The 27042-nt window shown below is 33.2% G+C and overlaps 2 protein-coding genes across 2 annotated transcripts; one reads left to right on the top strand and one right to left on the bottom strand.

Annotated features, from left to right (window-relative positions):
- The first annotated feature begins 2659 nt into the window (after positions 1–2659).
- LOC134250900 (AP2/ERF domain-containing protein PFD0985w-like) lies at positions 2660–8078 on the top strand. The gene is made up of 3 exons (XM_062733264.1): positions 2660–2665; positions 2961–5181; positions 5329–8078. Exons 1-3 carry the CDS (start codon positions 2660–2662, stop codon positions 8076–8078), a joined length of 4977 nt encoding a protein of 1658 aa, XP_062589248.1.
- A 5134-nt stretch (positions 8079–13212) lies between these two features.
- On the bottom strand, positions 13213–26691 carry LOC134250902 (uncharacterized). Its single transcript, XM_062733266.1, has 24 exons — positions 26489–26691; positions 24463–24572; positions 24304–24361; positions 24135–24193; positions 23964–24031; positions 23722–23765; positions 23466–23574; positions 22876–23008; positions 22603–22760; positions 22330–22507; positions 22043–22144; positions 21886–21951; positions 21473–21676; positions 17067–17123; positions 16834–16930; positions 16357–16481; positions 15974–16159; positions 15429–15557; positions 15008–15116; positions 14727–14815; positions 14445–14545; positions 13997–14093; positions 13666–13875; positions 13213–13417 (listed from the first exon to the last, which is right to left on the bottom strand). The coding sequence occupies exons 1-24, from the start codon at positions 26535–26537 to the stop codon at positions 13283–13285; spliced, it is 2673 nt and encodes an 890-aa protein (XP_062589250.1). The 5' UTR covers positions 26538–26691; the 3' UTR covers positions 13213–13282.
- Between the last annotated feature and the right edge of the window lie 351 nt (positions 26692–27042).

Below are 27042 nucleotides of genomic sequence, written 5' to 3'. Positions count from 1 at the left end.
ATACGAATTTCAAAGCATTTCATCAATAATTTAAATAGTTAAGTCTGTATCAATTATATTGGACATTTCTCGTGTTGCACGTGCGAGCTCTTGCAAGCACATGTGCATGCACATGCTTTCATGATAAATCTTATATTACAGGCTGTAGATCTCCCTAATGTTTGACTATGTTCAAAATTTCAAATGATTTTATCAAAAAACAAAAAAGATATTGAGACTTTAGTTTCAGCCAGTCAAAGCGAAGTGCACGTGCATGCGCGTGCGATCTTGCTATTTTGACCATGTCATCTTGTGCATACTACTAATATATCATTACATTATAAGTTTCAAAACATTTCGTCACAAAATAGAAAAGTTACGGTTATATCCATTATATATTGGTCATTTTAAGTTTTGCACGTGCGCGCTCTTGCAAGCACGTGCGCACAAAATGACCTTGATTCCGCAAATCTACATAACATGCCTACTTACCCTAAAAAGGTTTCACCTAAGTCGGATGTGTAGTTTACAAGATCACTCGCGGAAAAGATTTTCCCAGGAAGAAAAATAATAATAATAATAATAAGAATAATAATAATAAGAAACAGAGTAAAAACAATATGTTCCCCAACTTCGTTTAACAATATGTTCCCCAACTTCGTTTGGGGGAACATAAATATATCTAAAATAAGAGTTTCATCGAAACTTAAGGTTACTGGAAGGTTACATTATTTTTTGGCTATTTACTGAAAGATAAAAAATATTTAAAAATAAAGAACTATATGCGGTATATTGCACATCTTTGCCCCCACAAAAAATAAAATTTTGAAAAATTCTTAAAATGTGTTGTATTGTATAAATAGTATGAAAAATATAAATTAACTAAACATATTATAGTTTCAAAGTAATTTATTGACAATTTTTGTTTTTATGACGTCACAAACTAGTCCGATTTTTTTTTTATCATTTTTGAAAAATAGGGCAAAATGGAAAAAATTTCAACAAGTTTAGTTTTAAAAATTATAGCAAGTTTGCTCAGGCACAATATTTACATATTTCATTAATATTATCATTCTGCACATTATATCAAAATATAGAACCTGATCAGACCTGCGCTCGGTGACCTTTACTCAATATATCGACGCAATATATACATTTTTCTGTAGAAATCATGTAAATTTTAAATTTACGTCATTTTCGTGACGTCATATCAAACATATGACGTCATTGCAAATGAAAATATTCAGTGCTTTGAAGTCAGCATATATCCCCATGTTTTAGAACGTAATTAAATATTTCTCCGTCAAAGTTTGATTTGGGGGGCAAATATTGATTATTACCGAATAAAGTTCTTCAACAGGACAGAGATAGAGTAAAAAGCAAATCATAATAGATAAATAAATAAATAAAAGATGAATAAGTAAATACGTGTAAATAAATGAATACATTAATAAATAAATTCATCGTCATAGCTAATGCTGCTTATGATTCAATTTTTTTAGTTTTAAATTTTCAAACGGTTGAAAAGCACAGTTTATTATTTTGGGGGGATTGGGGGTTGGATGTTGGGACATTGTGGAATAGTGTCTATATTTTTTTGGTAGTTTTATATTTCTTATTTGCATTGATGGAATACTTATTCATGTTTTAGATAGCATGAGATAAAATCTTTTCTTTATAATTATTCTGATGTTAAAAATGAACAAAATTTAACGTACTTGTACCCCTATTATTAATGTCAATTTAAAAAGTATAAGTTCCTTTTCTCTGTTTTATTCTAAGTAGGACCTATGCTTAACTTCATTCAGAGTCGAAATCACAATATTGAATCTACAATGTGTATTACATTTATCACATATAATTTGTAAGTATGAAATACCCCGGTATGGAGATAACGAACCCTAATCAAGCTACAGAAAAAAACACCTTGAAGCAATTGAAATCGGGAACAAATCAAACACAAACTTATAAAAACATAAATATGTATTTAATTTTTTAATTTAAAGAGTTTCATAATATGCTTTAAAGATAAATTTATTATACAAATATAAACTTTCTGAACATCTTTTGTCTTAAAATCGCAAATATAAAATACTCAGAAATGAATTAACACTGGTTGATAAAAGGTACAAATTCAAAGTAATAATGCCAACAATAGGTCATTTTTTAATGCTCTAAAATATGATGAACATTTCAGAAATCTGCATATTTTTATATTTTTGTCTTTATTTTAAAAGAGTGTTTACATCTGATATAAGAAATATTTATCATTCTATAAAAATTTATTGTATTTAGATCTAATCTATCAACATCATTGCTGACTAGTGGATATGAGATTGTTTATATGACGTCACAATGCCAACATTGATCAGACAGTGCTAGTAGCTGGGAGACATTTCTAGAAATCTCAGGTTCCCCGACTTCTCCGCCGACTACCTGTCCAGACCGACGGCTGTCAATCATTCATTCAATGTCAATCGTCGATTGTTATCGTAAAAATTAAAGTATGCAAATTGTAATCTATTTTCACACTTCTTACTTAATTAAATTCCACACTTCATTAGGTAAAACCAAAAATGTATATAAAGTACTGAGCATTTTGAAAAAGAACATAATGCAAAAAGATTAGTTAGATGAACGTTTACAATAAATACTTACTGTGAGTTAGAGTGAAAAAGACATGAAGGTAAGTTTTCTTTAATTGATTTCATATTTTTATAGAACGCGAATTGTATATTAGGAAAGAAAACAAACAAATCAACCCTTAAAACTATAATTATAAATCGCAAAAAACATCTTATATAATTATTTAAATTATCTTTTCTATTATCGAAGAAAAAATGTTTTATATATGTGTTTTTCTTTTAAATTACAAACTACATGATTCACTTTAAAAGGAGTGAATAAATTCAGACTTCATGTTTATATGTTAACATTTTTTCTAATCCAGGAACTTATATGACTTTTGATTTTTTTTTCAGGAAACAATTTCCTTTGTGATATTGCTGACAAAAGTATGTTTTGTCATCGCAGAAACTGATAAAATATCTACAAATTCCACAGCAGAAGGATTAAAAGATTTGAACAATACAACCGAATTTGAAACTATATATAATACTTCTAGCATACTTGCCATTCAAGATGAAACTTTAAAAAATGAAAGTGATGAAAACACATTCAGTATCTCTAACAAATCAGAAAATGTGTCGGCCTATAGGGATGGAGAAAGAGAGATAATCCCGTTGGCTCAAGAAATTGCCAAGAAGAATCTTTACACAATTATAAAGATCCGATTACTTGGAAATCTTCTTCAGCGTCTGCCTGTAGAAAAAAGACAAATCCTCTTCATGAATGCTATGAAACAGGTAAGCAAGGACACCAAGGACACACAAAACAAGCACACCAGAGCAAAAGCGTTCTCTATTCATCACCGCAGTATGGATAACAGCGAAGAAAGTAGCCCTGAGAGTCAGGAAATTTCGGAAGTAAAGGCCGACAACAATGGAGAAGATATGGACATGTCTAGCAAGGAAAATACAGTTCATTACAATAAGCAAACAGAACAAGAGCTGAACATCTTAAAAAACCAAGTGAGTGATGATGTTAAACAGTTGATGAAAACGGTTTTCCCTGGCGTCGATTCCAACGCACCTGGAAATGCAGTGTACAAGAAAAAGGGGCATATGATGCAAATTCAAGGGATACCTAAAAACCAACAACTTCAAAAACAGAACTTCGACTTCTTTTCCATCACTGATAATTTAAGCCATGGTCCAACTATTTCCGGTTTCGCATCGACAGAACACTATATGAAGGATGCAAAGTCAGCTGAACAGGAAAATTTCATTGCAAAGAAGACACGGCCACAACCTGTTTTTCTTAGATATAATAATTTTCTGCCCCGTTTGCCAAATTTAGAGAACAATCCCGACCCGAAAGATAAGATCAGTGACGATCATTTCAAAGAATCAAAACAAATGTATACCACACAATCCTCAACGACGCCGTCTACAATAATTCAGCAACCTTATCTTCATGTCGAACCATTGCAGGAAACACTGAATCTGAATCCAGTTATTTACAATGCTCTAAGTGAAGAATCACAGTCATCTGAAATTGTTTTCAGCAAAAGCGAAAAGAATAAAAAAGAGAGAGATGACATACAAAATCATCATACTGAAAATTATGAAAGTTCGATTTATACAATTGAAGAAGAAAGAGACAATGTACCATCTCACAACAGAGATTATCCTAAAGAAAATGATGCTTCAAAGAGTAGCGAAGAAGACCTTTCTTATGACTACAAATTCGATACAAGATCAGATTTATCACAGTTCAATTCATATCCATCAGCTGATGTACAAGATTACCATGAAAATAATCTTTTAAATTCAGATCATTCAAACGCTGAAGAGGCCGTTAAAATCATATATGATCTCTTCAATGATTACGATGACCATTTTAGGGATTACGAAAATGAGCAACTTAACTTCGAAGTTGAACTTTATCCAACCTCGACCCTAACTCCGTTGGGCACAACACAGAAAAATACAGGCATTATCGTCGATAAATTCAGAAAAGATAGTTCCAAACAATATTACGTAGACATAAGCTCAGAAATTTCTTCTGGAAACAGCAACTCAAATAACAAAAATAGTGAATCACAATCAAGAGAGACAAAATATGATCCAGCAGAAAGCTACATCTCATACAATAGAGGAGGCAAACTTACATATCAACATGATGTAAATGGCAAAAACTATTTCACAATAGACAGTAGAAACCCAACTGCAAATAGCGACAATGATTCAATAAGCACAGACGAAAGTGAAGAATATCACAAAAGTTTCAACAATAAACATAGTAAATCTTCCGAAGATGTGAGCAGTCCTGAAAATGTTGACTCTTACACTGGTGTAGAAAATATTTATTTCAACGAAGATTCTGGGAGTAGTGAAGAATTTGGTGGGAATGACCAGATCAACGACAGCACCTTAACTACAAAGGAAGAAAAAATGAAGGACAAAAGCAATTCCAGTGAAGAAAATGTGACCTTCTGGGAAAATACCAACACAAAGGACAGTAATTCAAAAGTAGAAAGTTACCAAAACGATAAATCCGGAGAAACATTTCAAAATAACGACAATATTTTTAGTGGAAGTAGAGAAACTGAGGAAGGCAATAACAAATCTACCGCAGGGAGTATTGTAAATCAGCATTACATTGGAAGCGACTCAGACGAACCTAGGGACACTCAAGAGCAGCACACCAGTTCTAGTTTTTCAAATGAAGAAAGTCATCAGGATGAATTTGATGAAATTAATGAGAAAAATGACAGCATTTTAAAAGAAAGTGAAGAATCTAAGGATAGCAGCGAAGAAATCATTACAAATAAAAAGTATTCTGGTAGTCACCCAAAAGACAGTAGTGACGTTCAACATTACAAAGATAGTATGACTTACGAACGAAGCAGTGAATCAACTGAAAATAAGTTTATAAAAGAATTTACCAATGTAAACAGCGAAATGTCTTCAAAGGATAAAAGTGCCTCAAAAGAGAATGATAGAAGCTCTTCAAGCAACGAAAATAAAAATTTTGATAGTTTAGAGGACAGCTCTATTTCTTGTGAAGGAGAATATTGTTACTCATACTCTTCAACTGATTCTACAGAGAAAGAAAACGATTACAGTGAAAAAGAGACAGTAGATCAAGATGATTCAAAAAGCATTGAAGAAACATCGGAACAAAAGAAACTTAAACAATTAACAAACAATAAAAGTTCACATTCAGAAGAATACACCAGTTCAGTAAAAGAAAGTGAGTCGAAGGAGCTTTCTAATTTTAAGTCATCAGAAGAACAGATTTATAAAAAGAATGAAGGTGAAAAGGCAGAGAGCAGAGAACAGTTTTCTGAAAGTAGAAGCCTTCCTTCAACCTCTGACACAATATACAGTGGCAGCAGTGAAAGTTCTGAGAAAAGAAATGGTCTTGAAAAAGACGTTCAATATAGTGACTCTGATGAATACTTCCTAAATCATGATAGAATGAGTGGACAAAACAGTGATGAAATTTCTGATGATGACGACGAACAGCTAAGTAAAGAAAATGATATGTCAAAATCGGATGAAAACAAAGGTCAAAGTAATGAAAATAAGGTATACTCATCAAATATAAGCTTTGGTTCTGGGAGTAGTGAAGAAAACCATCACGAAAAAGAAGTGAATTCCGACAGTTCTGAAACTGAATTAAGCAGTGAAGAAAGTCAGGAACAAATAAGAAAAGTTAATCTCGAAAAGGAAGAAGTTGGAAGTGATGGAAAAAATGAGGAGCAATCAAAACAAAATTCAGAATATAAAAATAGCATCGAAAAACCTGATAATTATTATGAAGATAGTTCTGAAGAAACTGTTTATAGTGTAGGAAGCAGTGAAGAACCTGTATATAATCAAGATATTACTGAAGAACCTGAAAATCATGAAGATATTACTGAAGAACCTGAAAATTATGAAGAGAGTACAGAAAAACTTGAGAATAATGAAGATAGTTCGGAAGAACCTGATAATAATGAAGATAGTATTGAAGAACCCGAAAATAATGAAGATAGTATTGAAGAACCCCAAAATAATGAAGATAGTATTGAAGAACCTTATAATAATGCAGATAGTACTGAGAAACCTGAGAGTAATGAAGAAAGCACTGAAGAGCCTGATTATAAGGAAGATAGCACTGAAGAACCTGATAATAAAATGAATAGTACTGAAGAACCTAATGATAATGAAGGCAGTATTGAAAAATCAGATAATAATGCAGATAGTATTGAAGAACCAAAAGATGAATATTCAATGAAACCTCTTAGCAATGAAACTACTGAAGAAGAACCAATGGAAGAGAATAACATAGAGGAGAAGAAAAGGGAAAGCAGCAGTGATGAAAAACCGACAGAGAAAATCATGATTCTTGAAAAGGAAAGTAAAAGTCAAGAAAATAGTGAAGAGGAATCAAAAGAAGAAAATAAAGACGTTACAGACAATATTGTTGATCAGAATTCGAAAGAGCTTTCTTCAGAGATGAAAATGAAAGACTCTGGTGAGGATAATAAACATGACGAAGATACTCAAGTCAAGGAAAACAAAATGGACCACAAGAACGAAGCAAAAGATCCGAAAGACAAAGGCTCTAATGACAATGACAATCCAGACTGTAAAGATAAGAAAAATGAGGACTACTTCAATAATGACAAGAGTGGTGAAATAAGAAATGACGATGATCTTGAGAATGCCGTTGAGATGATCAGTGAAATGTTTCTTTTCGACATCGACAAGTCAAAGAGTAATGAACATAACGATTATAACTCCAAAAGGAAGCACAGCACACTGATGAAATATGATAAAGATGGAAGAGTGAGTTATCTTCTTAAAACGCTTTTTAATTTACGAAAGCAGTGGTTAAAGAGAAGGTATGGTTCTAAAGATACAAAGTACAGCTCTAAATATGAGCGACATAATAAAGACTCGTCAGATCTTCGCATGACACTGCCAACTTTAAAAAATAACTTGTACGAAAAACCAAGAAAAATAGGGTCGGTGTATGGACACAAACTTTACGGACCTCATGGATCAAGACTCTTCCTTCATCGGCCCTCCCATCTTTCCTCCTCATCATATAACAAAATCCGCCGTTCACACTTTAACAATCTTCATCCTAAGCCGCGCTATGAATCATCATTGTCCAGGTACTTACAAGGTCGAAAAAGGCATCTGTATGACAGTCACTCTTCCAACTTACGACCCAACTATGTGAGAAGTGGGTATGGGTCCAGAAGAATGCAAATACGTTTTGAAAACAACAGAAATTATTTTGGCAAAATCAAGAACGATGAATCCCAAACTAGAAAAGATTTATTAGGGTTATCTAATTTTTTGACAAAGCGTTCAAGAAACGGCATTGATGGTTCCATAACAGTGAATCAAGGAAGGGAATATAATAGAAATAACAATAATGATTATGATCCATACCACAATGATGTCATCCATTACATGGACAACTTCGATGACGACACAGTGGTTGTTCATCCACTTGTCACTAGCAGTAGCTATTAGATGAAGTTGTTAACTCATTCATTCTGAGTCCAGTATTGACTTTTTTAATCACAGTTTTTCTGTTTTGTTACAAAGTCCCATGTATTGTAAGAATTCCATATTCAACCATAGTGTTCACGCTGTGTGAAGTTTAATTTTGTAATAACTATAATTTGTAATGTTTTTCATGTTGATATTTATTGTATGAAGAGCTTATTTATTTATTTAATTTTTATTAATGTGGCGGTGCCACTTAATTTATAATAAATACTTACAAAAGATTAGTTGTGTTTGTTATAGGGAAGGTAATTTTAAAACCGTCTTTCTATTCAAAGAAGAGGAACATTGCACTAGTGTATCTCAAGCTTTCGTTATATTCAAGGATTAAAGCAATAATGCTTACAATTTAATGTTGAAGTGCATCTTAACTTTTTGCATAATAAACTAGATGCTGTCATGAGACAGTAATACCCGCACTAAGGTGTTTGCCTCTAAATACACGCTCCTACATATTGGGCGGCTTTCCAAGGAAAAAGTCAAAATAATTCTATATAATTTACATGTACAGTGTATTCATCAAATTGAGTATGAAATTCTCCCTATGACCTATAACTCTGAACCTCTTATATTTATTTTACATGCTTAATTCATTATATACCAATTTGAATTCTATTAATGATGTAAATTAGATTTTGATAAATGTTTTGCTCATAATTGCTGAGGACCTTTTCAAATTTACTAATCCCCCCCTCCCTCTCTCGACATCACAATCACACAGCACATACTTTTTGGAATAGGCTAGATGGAACAGTTTTGTTAAAACATCGTTTGTTATGAATAAATTTAAAATTTGCTCTTGTACTATACATGTTAACATGTAAATTTCTACATCACATCACGTTGCGTCACCCATTATCATATTTTTAGATTAAACTCCATTCGGCACACCTCGGCCGATTCCCACTTCATCTGATAAGGTGACGGAATCGACGGCACGAAGGTTTGCCGAATGGAATAGCATTAGCAGTGTCATGCTGCAGTCTGGTGTGCATTGGATTAATATTCATTTTGTGTTATAATTGGATTATATATTTCATGAAGTTGACAAGACGTATGGAGGTCGGTAAGTACAAGTTTAAGTATAGTGGGGGGTAAAATAAACCCAAACGATTAGGTTAAAGTTCAAAAAGGGTCAAAGATCATCGCATGCCACACTACACGAATTTCATATTGTGAAGTTATCTCCCGTTGTCGATGTGACATTCAATTACTGCCAATACTGGTGCGGATCCAGAATTTTTTTTTTCGGGAGTAGGGAGGTGGGTTCACATCTCAGTCAAAAAATTCCAGCCCAGAATTTCCTGACAAGCAGGAGAAAAAAAAACTGAAAACAAATATACAAAATAAAAACAATGATAGTGGGGTCAATGTTTTCTAAGTTAGGGGGAGGATGTCCAAAGTCATTTTTTATTTGCATCAGTATATAGTCTTGTTTAAATAACAAAGCAAATTCCAGGGGGGGGGGGGGTCCAATCTCCCTACCCACTCCCTGTCCCTGAAATAGTATATTTTTTTCCATTTGACTAATTATACATATTTTGTTTCTTGTGTTTATATTATGTCTGTCTATTTGTCTGAAGAAATTATAACCTTGCCCATAAGTTTTAAGTGGGATGGGCTATACAAATGGCTTCCACATTTTATTGGTTTATTTCTTGTGACAATTAAGACCTTTTATTTGGGTACCATTAAATTTTACCTCTGATCGCTTGACCTAGGATACACATTTTTACAAGAAAAATACCAAACCTTAAACTTGGCTTAAATTTTGATCAGTAGGTGCTCGGGCTTTCATGCTTTACATGTACTGTATTCATTGTGAACTGACAACAGGTTTAAATATGCTTGACCTTGACCCTAGAGTTTGAACCACTTAAAAAAAAATTAACCTTGGCAATTAACTTTTCAACAGGAAGTACTAGGGATTACTTATTTCACATGAGCATTCCTTGTGACAAGACTTTCTTCTGATATCAACAATTTGAACCCTTTGACCTTGACCTTTGAGTTTGACATATATTTGAGAAACTTCAACCTTCGCCATAGGCTTCCATACAGGGACATCAGTGTTTCACAAACAAATCTTGTCTTCATTATTATTTGGTGCTGTCTCCATATGAGGGAAAAATTCCTGAGAGAGATGTATTCACAACAAACAAACAAATTACTAAAGAAAATATAAAACATGAATATGTTGGTCATGCATATCTCTGCATAAAAAAACAGCTTTTCAAATACTGCAACCATATTGTAACCCTTTCAAAACACTCATTTGAGCTTTTCTGGTTTCCTTATCATATAACGTCTGTCGTGACGTGTTGTCCATCTGTTTGTCTGAAAACTTTTTACATTTTTAACTTCTCTAGAACCACTGGGCCAATTTTACCCAATTCATATAAAAAATATGTACATTTGTATGTCAGACTGTCCATCTGTCTCAATAAATTTAACCTTGGTCATCACAGTCATATCTACTGAATGAGAAGAGACAAGGCATTCATATTAAACTTATGTACTAGTATTTACCTGTGAGAATGGCATGTTTTTTTTTTTAAATATGACCTAGAAGTTTGACCTACTTGCAAAAAAATTAAATTGTTATAAATTCATCATTTTGAAAGAGAAAAGTTAGGGCATTCATATTATAATGCATGTATATTATTACCTGTGATAAGATCTTTCCAAATGAATCATGACTTTTACTCTGTGACCTTGACCTTGAAGTCTAACCTACTTTTCAAAAATGTTCCATTTGCTTATAACTTTTGATTGAGATGAGATATGCTTATCACATTTGACATGTACATTAATTACTCATAAGAATTCAAGGTGTTTCCCAGCATGCGATGCTTTTTTACCCCTTGACGTTGATGTTTTACATAATTTTCAAAATATTCAACTCTCCTAAAAGATGATTAGGCTTCTGAGTAACATTAAGGAGGACTTCAGGAAAGACAGGACTTTTTGCACAAAAAACGTCATTTTTCCACCCCCATTTGACCCCCGGGGAAAAAATCAAAATTACGAAACCTTACTGCACATCTACATAACACCACCAACCATCTCCCAAAAGATGATTAGGCTACTGTGTAAAATGTAGGAGAAGTTCAGGGAAGACGGGGCTTTTTGCATAAAAAACGTCATTTTTTGACCCCCATTTGACCCCCCTGGGGCAAAATCAAAATTCCGAAACCTTACTGCACATCTACATGACACCACCACCCATCTCCCAAAAGGTGATTAGGCTGCTGAGTAAAATGTAAGAGGAGTTCAGGGAAGACGGGGCTTTTTGCATAAAAAACATCATTTTTCAACCCCCATTTGACCCCCTGGGGCAAAATCAAAAATCCGAAACCTTGCTCCACATCTACATGACCCCACCAACCATCTTCCAAAAGATGATTAGGCTGCTGATTAAAATGTAAGAGGAGTTCAGGGAAGATGGGGCTTTTTGCATAAAAAATGTCATTTTTCGACCCCCATTTGACCCCCCGGGGCAAAATCAAAATTCAGAAACCTTACTGCACATCTACCAGACACCACCAACCATCTCCCAAAAGAACAGATTAGGCTACTGTGTAAAATGTAGAAGGAGTTAAGGGAAGACGGGGCTTTTTGCATAAAAAACGTCATTTTTCGACCCCCATTTGACCCCCCGGGGCAAAATCAAAATTCCAAAACCTTACTGCACATCTACATGACACCACCACCCATCTCCCAAAAGGTGATTAGGCTGCTGAATAAAATGTAAGAGGAATTCAGGGAAGATGGGGCTTTTTGCATAAAAAACTTCATTTTTCGACCCCCATTTGACCTCTCGGGGCAAAATCAAAATTCCGAAACCTTACTGCACATCTACATAACACCACCAATCATCCCCAAAAAGGTGATTAGGCTGCTGAGTAAAATGTAGAAGGAGTTCAGGGAAGACGGGACTTTTTGCATAAAAAACGTCATTTTTCGACCCCCATTTGACCCCCCTGGGCAAAATCAAAATTCCGAAACTTTACTGCACATCTACATGACACCACCAACCATCTCCCAAAAGATGATTAAGCTACTGTGTAAAATGTAGGAGGAGTTCAGGGAAGAAAAGTGTGACAGACAGACGGACGGACGGACATGAGTAACAACAATATACCCGAACTTTCTTTAGAAAGTGCGGGTATAATGAAGAAAACAATTGATATAAATCGGCATTAAATACTTTTAAAAATGAATCAGTGTGTACCTGTGAAGTAGAAAGAGTATTTTTTCCAAAGTACTTTCCTGTATTTTGATCGATACCTCATTTGATACAAAAAGGTATATTTTCCAACATTTCTTTTTAAGATAATTTGTAAACAATAGGCTTTAGGGCTATGATATCTACACTAGTAATTTAACCCTTTGCTAACAAATGCATGTGTACATGAAATATAATAACAGAATATAAATTCTATCCTGTGTCAGGAAATTTGCATGTAATCTTCATTTTATCTGAACAAATTGTTTTTGAAATTTTAAATTTAATTTGAAGATTCATGAGGACATGAACTACAACTCTTCACGCCGGCATATTTCATGTCATTTTTTCAGACTCCTCCCAATTTTGCCTATTTCTTGATATTTTCTCTTGAAAGGGATTGCCGTTTCATTTGAAAAATATACAGCCCTTTTTTCAAAATACTTTGTGCAAACTTAAAAAGTGACCCAAAGGTTCTAGTGAGAAGTCAAAATAGATTATAAACAATGGTGATCATGAGAGCTCATGGTAGATTCAAAGTCAGGTTGGATTATGTTGCTTCATTTCTCAAATGTTAAATTCTGATTTTTCACATAGGCTATATTACACTAATCCATTTATAAACATTTCATTTTCTCTGCAAAATTATTCTGTAGCAAACTTCTTTCTAGATCTATATAAGCACCAAAATAAATCAGAGATAAAAAAACACGTAGCTGAGAATGACATATAATGAAATAACATCATTTCTCCCTTTACCAGTTGAAAACTTTGGACAGAATTTATTTTCTATACCTCATATGAAATGTTTATAAACAACTTATACTATATGCTAAACCTTTTTAAGGACAAAGAAACAATGACAAGACAAAACATGACATACAATTTATTGATACACAACAGATTTTTTTTCAATCTATCATTGAAACAGTTTATTTATTCACAAGTATAAGCCCTCTGGCGTTCCTTCATTCTTCCTATATAACACATTTTCTTTCGCTGATTTAAAATCGTCGTTTGTGACCTTCATTCTTCGCTCCCTAAGAGCCAGAAGTCCTGCCTCTGTGCATATAGCCTAAAATTAACAGATTTAGCAGGAATCAAATGACAGAATGAACAATATAAAACAATTAAAGCTTCACTTACAGGTATATTTCATTTACACTGTCTGTCCTACTGCCCATTTGAAACATGTTCATGTGATTCTTCTTTTTTTTTTTATACATCAATGTCATATATAAATAAAATATCAAAAAAATCTGATAAATTAAACTGGATTAAGCTTCATTTGAAAGCACAAGCAAAGATACACTTGATTTGTACCTTAATATCTGCACCCGAGAGATCATCCTTTGCCATGACATAATCATCAATGTTGACATCTTCTGCCAGAGTCATTCTGTTTGTGTGGATGGTGAAGATTCTTCTTTTTGTCTTCTCGTCAGGAAGGGGGAATTCTATCTTACGGTCAATTCTTCCTGGACGGATCAGAGCAGGGTCAAGGGTCTCAATTCTATTGGTTGCCATGACCACCTAAAATGTGTGGTATAATATCATTCATGGAAATTAAAAAGGTAAATTGCAGTGTAATTATGAATGATTCATAAATTCTACATTTGACTGAAATAAAACTTTACAGGAAATGAAAACACACCTTTACATCTCCTCTGGAATCAAATCCATCAAGCTGATTCAGGAGTTCTAACATGGTCCTCTGTATTTCTCTTTCACCTCCAGAATTTGAGTCATATCTAAAAATTGTTTAAACTTTATTAGTTCCAAGTTTCCATTAATCAAGTAAACATGTACATACTAAAAACGAGTACCTTAAATTTATATTAAACAGAATTAGAGGAGTTATCCCACCATGATAAAAATCAATGTTTTTTTACTACATATCATGTAATAATACATGAAGCTTTACGTTAAAAATGTGACTTTGATAAAGTCCTTTCCTTATCTCCAACAAAGCTGAATCTTTATATAAAAAAAGCAAATGAACAATCAGCCATATTGCTTCAATTTACAAAGTTAGAAAAGCTCACTTGAATCTAAAGTTTAATAGGTGAGTTAAAAATGAAAATATTTTATAAACAATATACCGTTTTGTTCCAACAGCATCTATTTCATCAATAAAGACAATAGAAGGGGCGTGTTCTTCTGCTACTCGGAACAACTCTCTGACTAATTTTGGACCATCACCCTAAATCAAGAGAGTACAAGAACAACAAAATAATAAGATGTATTATGAAATATATAACTTACATTTCTGTTCATGTTGCTCAATGATAAAAAATGAAGAGCAAAGCAAACAATTTTATTTGTCTGCACTTTCTTAACTGGATTGAAAATATTATGAAATCTTTCAATAAAAATTAACTCACCAAATACTTCTGAATCAATTCTGACCCAACAACTCGCAAAAATGTGGCAGATGTCTGGTTAGCCACTGCTTTTGCCAGGAGAGTTTTACCTTAAAATAATAAAATGATGTTAAATAAAATTTACATCATGATTCTTTGGAGGACTTATTTGCAATACTGTATAAACAAGTATATTCCTGTTATGTCTGGGATAAAAAAAGTCTTTTATTTCATTTTCATCATAAGGATTAATTCACATTCCAATAGTCAACATTATATTTTAAAAAATATTGATATCATGCCTGTTCCTGGAGGTCCATATAAAATGACTCCCTTTGGAGGTTTGATGCCCATTTCTTCATAATATTCTGGATGTGTTAGAGGCAATTCCACACACACACACACACACTCCTGCACCAATTAATACACAAGAAATAATGTTGAGAATAAATTTAATTTTCATTGATTGTTCTATAAAAGAAATGGAATTTTGGAGGGTTTTTTTTAATCTCAAAGCTAATTTAAATGACTTATAAAATAATTTTCTGGAAGTTGATATAAAATTTATTCAAACAATTAATCATAACAACACCAAAATATCATATCAAGTTCATTCGACTGTTTATGTTGACAACAAAAGACAATCATTTTTTTTTTCATTCAAAAAATCATCATTTTAAAAATTGAAAACTGCACTGAAGTGAAATCCGCATTACAGTGTACCTTGATTTCTTGAATCTGCTGGTCCAGCCCTCCAATGTCGGCATAAGTCTCCTGGGGTGCTTTCTCCAGCTTCATCACCGTCACCATGGGATCTGTGTCATCTCCTAATACCCCCACCACGGCATGGACCTACATAACATTCAAACTACACATGTATACATAAATTTATATATGACATGTAAACAATTAAAATACATTACATGGCTTAACTTAAACCAAACTGATGTCAAAATGGTTGCAATGGAAAAAGCTTTGCAAAATAGGAAAACTGCAAAATAAACTTGAAGTGAAAATGAAAGTTCTTGTTATTCTTAAACATATTTCTATAGGCATGATAAAGAAGTTTTCCAACTGCTCAACATAAAGTGCAAGAATATTTGCAGTTTATGTTTCAGCTTTACAAATTTCAAAATGAGGGAGATCTTCAGGTGTCAACCTTATAGATTAGACAGACAAAGTTTTAGTCAAAGTTTCCGATACCAAAGCAAACATCAATAAAAAACAATTTACTAAAACTTTGTATAAATCAGAACAAGATGCTAAACCTTGTGATTGAGGAGCACTGAACAGCCTGGTTCTAGTTGGTCTTTGTCTACAAATGACAGGATGCTGACATAGTGTTCACTGCCGACAGAAGTAGAGACAATGGCGTGGTTATCGTCTATTATTTCCTCCAGTGTTCCGACAGACATGGGAGATCCTCGCAGTTCATCAACCTTTGTTCTTTCTTCCTGTTATGTAGGATTAAAACAGTCAATAACTCAGTTTACAGTACTATCTTTCTAAAAGTTAAATCCATGATTAGTTTACAAGATGCTTATTTGAAATCAATGAGAAAGGTAAACGTATGACTATATTGTCCAATAAATTGAATAATTAACAGTAATTACAGTAAAATGTTGATTTCATTTCTTGTCAGTTTCTTTACCTCGTGTTTTTCTTCTTGTGGTTTGAGTCTCTCCTGGTTCCTAATGAACTCTTCCTCCATTAAAAGGTAATCTTTGATCCTTTCCAACTTCAGAAGTTTAAGTCGGCATCGTGTGTGGGGTGTCACTGTAGACATAAGAATAACACACTTAGGGCCTCTTTCATGTATATATATATATATCTATCAATATTACTAGCCAGTATTGTATGTCTAATAAAAGAACAAGGATTATTCTGTTTCAAAATAAATAATATAATGTTGAAATTCTAAATTCTGTGGGTCGGTCCCAAGTCCTAAATTACTGAAAATAATGTACGAACTGCAGTTATTTTACACTGGATCTTAGTACGAATTTTCCAACATCAAATAAATTCTGAAAATAGTCAGTGAATTGTCAGTTTTGCGGTATTTTTGGTTCGTCTTTTTGACACTAGCTTAAGTTCCTTCTAAACCTGTTTCCGAGTTTACCCATCATACCTTGTGGTAGTTTACTAGCTGTGTCAGGTCCCTTCATCTTCTTCTTCTTTTTGCCGACCCTCGTTGGGACTGGAGGCTCATACTTCTTTTTCCTTTCCTAAATATATTCAATTTATAATGTTAAAAAATAAAACAGGTGCAGTTATTCGCCCTCAAATACGATCAACATATTTACACCTTTTTAAATCTACTAAATCACATTTACACCATTTTAAATCAACTAGATCACATACCTTGTCATCTTTTTTCTCCCCTTGGCCCCCTGCACCACCTCCTGCTTGCTGGTTTCCCTGCAATTTCAATCATATGTTCATAGGTGTGTTATTGTTTAATTCTATGTTCTATCATAACAATGCTTCATTTGTCAGTGATAGAGCTATTTAAATAGCAAAGCTTTGTATTAGTGATAATTAAATAAAGTTGTAGAAGAAGCATTCTTTTACTCAGTTTTCAAGGCCCAAGCATTAGACTAACAAAATAACTTAAAAGTGTGAAAGGTAGGCAGAGTCATGTCACTAGCTGGTGTCAACCAATTTCAACTTTTCTCAATGTGGCCTCCATCTGACACAATTCCACAGGACACAATATAAAAGCAAGAGTTAGTGTCTGTAGAATCTTGGATTGTATGTACAAGTCTAGATAGAACATTCTATCGTTAAAATGATATTGTTCTACAGACCCAGTTTAACGATAGAATTCGTTCTGTGTATTCGTAATGTAGCAAAAGAAACACGGGCAATAACTTGTACTCAGTGCATTTACTATGAACAATCCAGAGAGTTCCGAATGTAAACATGGCAGGTAAATTTGAAGCGAGAGAAAAACGTTGAGAAAATTAATTGGATTTTCTTCTTTATATGGATTATTTTTTGGGATAAAAAGCATAAGCAATCTCAAAAAGGTTTGTTTTTATTAATTTGGTAGTTATTTCCAGTGCAAATCCTTTTATATTCTTCAAAATCGTTTCGGAGCGGATCCGCTCTGATTTGCTACATTGCAAGTATATGGGACATATTCTAACTGTGGTGAGGGCTTGTATCGAGACACAGTTAGATTATTCTAACTAGTACAAGTCAGAGAATGAGACATTGAAACTTCAGAGTGCAAAACTGCCCAAAAGTGACAAGAAGACAAGAAATAGTTTAATTATTGGTTTTTAATTTTGTAAGACAAGCTTTAGGCAATGAAAATTTTGAATTAAAATCACCAAATAAATATGAAACACTTCTGTGGTTTTTATCTTTTGTTATTTTCTATGATCCCTTTTATCAGGTTGGGCACACACCCCCAAATGGTCATTTAACCCCCGTTCGGTGGTCAATCGCCCATATCGGCGTCTTTTTTACCTACCAAATGGTGGTCTTTTTTATTCAAATCCAATTTTCATTGAAATAAAGCAAAAGCACATTTACTTAGGCATTGGGGAATTTTAATTAACATATTCATCGCATATTTAATACAATTTAGTCAATTTTCCATGTGGAATTTCTGTGGAACTTCGTAAAAACAAAACCCACAGCTGTTAGTGATGGCCAAACTATTAGCTCAAACAATACAAAAAAATTATTTTGTTGTGTATAGTTCGGTAAAAAATACATTTAAGCAAGAGGCGTTAGTCTAGAGAAGTAACTTTTCAAACGATCTTTTGATCTGCGTCTATATAAATCTTGATAAAATCCCGTTAAACACGAGCTCCTCGAATCTTATTCGTATGGTGGGCACTTAGTGCTGTAATATTCATTTTTCCTACATTTGAATGTAACATTTATTTTCTATTTTCTTTTAGGATGAAGTTACGATTTCTGTGCGACCCTTTGTGGTTTAGTATGCATATCTATGTTGTATCTACTATATTTATTAAATATATTTGAATAAATGATTTACAAACTGACATTTGCAATTATTCCTGTTTTTATTCCAAGATTATCATTTTCGAGTGATTATTTTAACATGAATTCACTGCATATCGCATTTTTATAAAGAATAAAGCCATTGCTTACGAAATAAACTAAATAAAAGCGAATTCTTACCATTCCTCTTATTTTACTTTTTGAAAGTTAACACTTATGGGCCTCCGTAGTTAATTTAGTCTTTTGACCCAAGTTTGGAAAAGATCGTCATTTTGGATTGGTTTAGATAATTGATCGGTTGCCCGGATGACAGAAATATGAACTGATCAACACGATTGATAGGCTCAACTACGCGCGAAACGAAGGGAATTTTTCTTTTAAAGTTAAAACAGAGAAACGTTACATTTGTTTACATAGGTGACGATTTTGTCAATTATTTGAACAACACTGCGCAAAAAAGTCCCCGTTGAAATTTTAATTTTTTTCGTTCAGAGTACAGATAAATATTATTCCCCGTGAGTTGAAATTATGCGCCATTTCACGTCATTCCAGAGAACTGAACAGAACGATTTTTCTCTCCCATTTGGTGGTTAATAAAGACGCTGCTATGGGCGAATGACCACCAAACGGGGGTTAAATGACCATTTGGGGGTGTGTGCCCAACCTGTTTATTTTCATCTTTTCCTCGCCTAACTAGACATATTTGACATCGGTCAAGTATTACAATTAAATCGTTTTAACAAATAAAAACAGAACAAAAAAAAATGTTTTCAATATCTACAATATTTATAGGTTTCCTACAACAAAACCAAATATGTAACCCTCACCCCCCCCCCCCCCCCCCCTCTTCTCCACATATCAGTTTCTTGCTTTACATTCTTTAGTCTTTCTGAAGGATCATCATATCCAAAACTTTGAAATTTTGCATAACTGGAGAACTAAACCAGTTGATTTTAAACGTGAAAATAAAGATACTTGACTATGAAACTGTGAAAAGAATCAAAATTGCAACTCACCATTCTTCTGAACCGGATGTAGATAAAATTAAAATGTCGATCCCGATCACGTAAAGTAAATATAAAGAGCCCGAACTCAATCATAATGCAAATTAAAAAGAATCACTATGAAAAAAAAAACCGGAAAATATCTATCTTTTTTCATATAATGCATACGTCAACATAATTGTTAACATAGAAAATGACATTATTATATATGAGAGAGAGAGAGAGAGATTCATTCTTTCAAATTGTGCAAATTATTTAATGGGAATAGTTTAAGAATACCATGGTGGCGAATGTTGAACATTACTTACATGTACACTGGCACTCCAGTTACTTATTTAATAATATAAACTTAAAGTTGACGTATAGATTTAGATTGTAGAAGTGGGACGGAGGGTCGACATGGTCGATGGGTCGAATTTTTGATATGAAATTTCTGCATGAAGTAGCGAAAAATTACTGGAAGCGCACCCAAATAGTATTTATGACCTGATATTTTTCATATGATAAATCTAGTTCTTACTAATGGTAAAACGTTATTTATTTGATTAGAAGTAACGTAGTAAGGGTGTGTGTGGGGGGGGGGGGGGGGGGGGGGTGAACACTTACCTGTGAAAAAAACTTGGACAAACAAAAAAAAACTAAAAAAAATACACCAAAAAACAATAAAATAAACATATAAAAATTATAACATTTTAACTATAAATAGAAAAAGGGGTGGTGTGTGGGGACTAACCATGCACTCTTTTAATTAACATGTTCAGAAGAAGTAAAAGGTTTTGTTTCGGAAAAAAGAGGGGAAGCTTCCCTCCCCCCTCTTTGTTCACAGCCCTACATATATGAGAAGTGATATATGTGCATATTAATCATGTAAATACATGTTGTTTTTTTTTAAATTTAATTATATGCATGTATTCTAGTCTAAACTCAGAAAAATAACCAATTCTGAAATCAATATTTCGTGGTAAAGTTTTATTTGTTACATTATCAATAGAACATTTTAAACATTGCAATAAAATCATCAACAACAAACGTCAGATATTTTAAAATACTGACTACACAATCAGCTTTTATATTTTAAAATTAAATAACCCCTGGAAAGGGACTGTTACATTATAAGTACAAGGCAATAATATAATGCTGTTGGGGATCTGGAATGCTTACATTGCACGAGCATTGGTACATGTATATGAACGAAACGAACACTAACAGGATAAAGGAAGTCTTCTAAACAGTACAAGACCGTCCAATTATATACCTGTGAAAATCATATAACATTAAAAAGGCATATTATTCCCGTAAGTTCCAAGTGTAACAGTTGATAATCTTGTTCATCAGAAGGGTAAAAAAAAAAAAAAAAACAAAACAAAAACATTTAACAATAATCTCCATGTGTGCAGAAAGTACAAGTGAAAAGGTCTAACTCATTTTAAATCATTTTATCTTATATAAAAATCAAATTGCAACTTATGAAGGTGAAAACTTAAAATACCTCATTAATTTGCAAAATCAGTGGCATCAATAGCCTTTATATATCACAGAAACGCTTAGAACCTTATAATATTGGTCATAAAAATAACAGGTATACAAACAGAAATATGTCACAAGATGATGACAACAGCAATTGTGCATGGAATTCATGACCACATAAAACCATATAAATATTTGATCCTTATAATATCATTGCGCACTTTTGGTTGTGAATATATACAATATATAAATAAATGACATTTTTGAATGTTAAATCTTTGTGTATGAGGTAAAATCATGGCGTTCAAGCAATGGAACACCTTTGTTTTTGTTTCTACGCCTTATCATAAAGATGGCGATAATGATTACGCCCACTACTGCTAAACACACCCCTACAATAGCACCAGTGGAGGAGGTAGTACCGCTCGTCTTCCCGGAATCTGCACCATCAGGAGTCTCCGAATTAAACCCGGAATTAGACTGAACTAAGCTGTTTTTACCTGTGTAGAAAAATGGATTGTCCTGCCAAAATAAAATAAAGAGAAAGATTTTAAATGTACCGGGGTATGAAGTTATATTGTATTGAATTCATCATTCATTAATTGTGAAAAATGTAAATTTTGTATATTCTAAATATATAAATTAGCTTAATGTTAACATCATATTATATAAAATTCTTTCAGTTTTTAAAAAAATTCGAAAATCAATTTGAGGTCTACATAGCAACATACAGCAGTTGGGCATTCGATTGGCTCTTCCGGTGTCCATTTCAACCTCTTTTGTCCCACGGGTTCGATCTGAAATAACAGAAAATTAAATAATATGGCCTATAATATAACAGAAGAGACTCAAAAGAGACAAAATATTAAAGCAGGGAGGTTATTCTACCAAGTTGTTCCACAGTGCCTCAGCTGCAGCCTTGTGTCCCTTCTCGCTGAGATGGAAACAATCAGGAGCGAAATAACTAAGATCAGCCTCGTTGGAATTGGGCTGTTTAGAAAATAAAGTGGAAATGTGTTCATCACATTATTTAGTTTTTTAAAAAATTGTGAAAAAAAATTAAATTGACAAGCTGTTGCATTCCTTGAAAAATGATAAAAAAATTTTGAGATGTATTTTTTTCAACAATACAAACACTAAATTATTATATCAAAATCTAGAATATATCGAGTTACCAGTCTTGGAATGCCTGTTTCTTCGAAGAAAGGTTGCACAACGACAGTAAAGTCGTCCTTCGTGTCGTATCTACCCGATTCGACGAGATCCCGAACACTCTTCTGGTACGCTAGTACCGCTGCCCGCATTTCATTTCGCTCTTTTTCAGAAGGGAAGGTGCCGCAACGACACAAAAAGCTATTAAATGAGAAAAACACCATTCTTGAAAATTCCATCTACACGTACTTTATATTAACCGTGCTATAAAAATGCTGTAGAAAATAAAATCCTACAAATGAATTGTATCGCAGATGAGTCCTTCGTTTAGAACGTTGATGTCCGCGATGTTCAGAGTCTCTACAACGTTGACGAAGGCCCTGGGTACGTTCTTGTGTAAAGTGTCCAAAGCCTCTGTTATATGAGCAATGTAGTTGGCTGTGCTAAACGTCTCCTAAATCAAAATAAAAAAGATACTTAAGTATATTAATTTTTTTGATTTGGACAATTTTTAGAGCCACATGTACTATAAAATTACAAAATAATTATTAAAAATTCTATTTCCGGACCTTATCATCACAGTAGTCACAAAGGTCATTTCCGCCGACGAACAAGGTGATCATTTTCCAGTCATTCTCAAAATCCACACCAGGCTCTTTCTTCATTCGCTCTATCAACAAATTGGCCTGCGCAGGAATATCTCTACAAATAGTAATGACGAAAACATCAGACGGTACAAGTGAAAACCTTACAAAGAATGTAAGTAACAATACATCTTGGTACAGTAAATACTTGACATTTATATGATGACCCAAGTCTATTTTTGTCTTTACTTGATTATCTTCCTTTGAAAAGAGCTTGGCGCGATAATTTTACAGTTTAGAACCCCCTTTATCCAAAGAACGTTTTACCAACTTTGATAAAAATTGACCATTGAAGTGGTTCTTGAGAAGAAGTTAAAAATGTGAAAAGTTTATACACATGGACGATTCACGAACAGACCAGACGGGTAGACGAATGGACAGACGTACGGCCTGACCGTCCCCGGACAATGGATCATCAGAAGCTAAAACAGGTGAGCTAAAACGTATCGGAAATTTTAATCAAAATGCCAGAAATGAAATTCAGTGTGAAAGATAATCAGCAAAACTTGGCCGACCTTGCCTGGTCCCCCGGATTAGCTACGTTAAGGTGGGCGTTCCCGCTGTCTACGCCTCCCTGTCCCACGGAGAATCCTTTAATGTCTGGGTTATACCTCTTCAGGATGTCTAAACACGATAAAACATCATAGATAAAACATCACAGAACTACAGATTTACATGTATCACAGGCGAGTAACTATTTGAGATTTAAACATAGATTCCATATTAACATATAATTATGGAAATGCAAAATGCAACATTAACACAACTCACTAGCCAGTGTGACGTAATCTTCAACCTCCTTGTCTCCACCGATACTGAATTTACAAAATAAAAAAATCTCAAAAGTTACAATATTTAATTATAAACATTTTTGTACTAGCTGATATCATATTTCAAAAAAAAAAAATTTCAAGTCGAGCATGTATTGGAAAAGGGAGATTAAGAAAGCAATAGAACTCTCCATGCAAAAACACAATATATAGAGTCCTGCATGGAACTGGCAAGTTTCTAACCTCCATGAGAGCCCTCTATACTCTATGAGGAGTCCGATAATTGTTTGGGCTTGAATTCCTGTACCAGCCTGAAAGAAAAAGAAAGATAAGTATATGTGACCAAAATATAGGTTCAGGGAAAAAAGTGTAAAAAGTTACATATTGCAACGATGTAAATAATATCTGACAAACCGTTATAGAATCCCCCAATCCAGCGACAACTTTAATGTCTTGTGGGGCCAAATTATGTACTGAAAAAAAATACACATCCGTACGTGAAAAATTTATAAAAGGTCAAACAAATGTCAAAAACATTTTAAGAAATATATCAGGTCTTATACATATACATGCACATGTTTACCTGTGGCGGCTCCCCTTTTCATGCTGTATTTTGAACAGGGAAATTCTGGTAACTTCAGCTTTAAATACAAAAAAAAAAAAATAATATATATATTTTCAATGAAGATTGTTTTATCTACCTGCAGCATTTTAAAACCAAGGTTTACATAATGATACAGACCTGGTTTTTGGTCACTTGGAATTTTTTGACATGTTCTGCAAAAAGTTTATTCAAAGTTTCGTTGTTTGCCTGGCTCAGAATAAATTCACGATATTTTTTATAGTCAGCCACTAGAAGAAAAAAAATCATATTATTAAATATTATATTTTTGCAACTTTTTTAAAGCAATACACCTTCGGGCTGATATTTATGTCTCGGCATTGTCCGGGTGCTAGATTATCCAATACTTCAGTTTAAAAGCAAGAATACATGTATATATACAAATATCAATGAAGACTCTGATTAACTCTGAAATTTTATTATCATATCACCAAAAAAATTGTTACTGAAGTGTTATATTTCTTATTTATTATCGAAACAAGTCATACACATGTATTTAATATTTTCCAGGTGGCGAACCATAATTTTTGTTTGAAAGATTACTATATCCTTGTCTAATCCTGAGACATACTGTAAAAAACATCTCAGTCATTTATGTCTTTGTTTAATCCAAATCAAGTTCTGTTAAATTCAAGAAGAATTTTTTTGGCATCTGTTATATAATGTGATAAGCATCGTAGAATGATTTCGGAATCAAAATAGACACCCTCCTCCCCTGAAAATCATATAATAATAACCACCCACGTTTGTAGGTTTGTATATTTTAAAAAAAAAGGATCAAATACGAGTGTAGACGGACATAGAGGCGGAAATACCGAGCACTAAAGATCTAGAACAACCACAATTTGGTAAGAGTCATTTTTTTTTCTAAATTTAATTTTCCTTGATTTTTTCATGATTTGTGGTAGGGCAGCTAAGATGTATTAGTCGATATGATTGTAACGTAAATTAAACTAAAAAGTAAATGCAATTCGTTTAGATATATTTAAATTATTTAACTGTTTCCCTATTTTTTATGACAGTATTTATCATATGATGTTATTATACGGAAATTATCAATATAATAATTCATGTAACACTCAGGAACACAATTATAAGGAGAAAATAAGAACTATAGCTTTTTTTTTTTTTAGTTCTTACGCAATCTCACTTCTTTTTCCATGTGTAAACTTTTTTTCCTTAATTATTTTTGCTGAGAAATACTAGTCAACTAAGTTACAAAAAAGTTTGAAATATTTTTAGCGCTGATTTGACCTCTAGCGTCAATCACCTATTCAGCTTCGTTAGATTCTGAGATAAAGTCATCCTATAATATATACCAAGTATTTACTTACAATCTTTTTTATTACTATACAATTGTTCTATCAGTAGAGAAAAGAAATTATGATGTATTTCGTTCAAATTACAAAAATATAGATATTCAGCTTTCAATTATTTAACTATTTTCCGTAATTCATAACTTTTCTTAATATAAAAAAAATATGTATTTTTCAGGGTAGGTTGGATATAACTGAGCATTTTATTAACTTGTATGATAATAACATCATTTACGCATAAATACATGTGTATGGAACTGAATAAATAAAAAAGTAAATAATTTAATAGATACTCCTCCGGTTCACGAACTATATGTACTGAGCTTGACAGTCTGGCCTTCAGGAACGTGTTATCAACGTAAAACTGAATCAGTAAAAACAAGATTTTATATAACCATGACTTTGGAGACCCACTAATTTCAAGCACAGGCAATAAAAATATTTTGCAATCAGCAATAAAATGGTTACACACACATATGTACAGGTATATACGGTAAGATTTAAATCCTTTCAACTTGGCGGATCAAGTACACTATACATGTGTGCATTAGTTAAAACTAGTTGTATAAATTTAAAATCACATGTATTTTATATTGTCGCTTGAGTTAAAGTAAAGAGAGGGTAAATACATTTACAAGTATCATTCTCTTAAATAATTCAGTTTATCCAATCTTTCTCAATTCTGGCAAATTTCGGCAGAGAAAGTAAGATATATTATATTGTATATGAAATAATGATAAATTCATATATTGATGAATTAATTATGTATATCAAACATATATTAAAAGCTTACGAAACACATACTATAGTATCTGTTATAATCAATTTACCTGCAAATTGTAGACATACTGCTAGAAGTAAAACTAGTCTGGCGTCCATTTTTCAGCTTTTGCCAGAACAATTGACAGTCCAATGGAAGCTTTATGTTATCACATTTATGCAAATAAACTGATATGTACCATCACATGCCTTGATAACAATTAAAAGCAACTTCTAATGTTTGATAAATTCGTCATGCTACACGTTCTAATAATAGCCTGATGCCATGTGATTAGGTGTTTACATTCAGAGCGGAAGTCAACTTACGCTAAAAGAAAGAACCTTTTGTGGTAATAAGAACGACGGCTTTGTTTGCGGGAACAGTGGAAAGATTCATTTTTACAAAAAGAACTCTTCTGTTAAAATATAACAAATAAAGGCCGGAAGAAGCAATGCATTATAAAGAACACAGAGTGGTTGGACCCAAAATTTTAAAATATAGAAAAGAGGGGGGGGGGGTCAGAGCGAATCCAGCAGAAAAGGGGGGTGGGGGTGGGTTCCAGGGTGGTTCTCTTTCCAACAATCAGACATAAAATAACATACAGAGAGAGGAGAAAAAACCTGT

Source organism: Saccostrea cucullata, unplaced genomic scaffold, assembly GCF_032062105.1.
Source record: "Saccostrea cucullata isolate Sc308-1 unplaced genomic scaffold, CSIRO_AGI_Scuc_v1 ctg1687, whole genome shotgun sequence".
Classification (NCBI taxonomy): Eukaryota; Metazoa; Mollusca; class Bivalvia; order Ostreida; family Ostreidae; genus Saccostrea; species Saccostrea cuccullata.
This window is presented reverse-complemented; position numbering and strand designations above follow the sequence as displayed.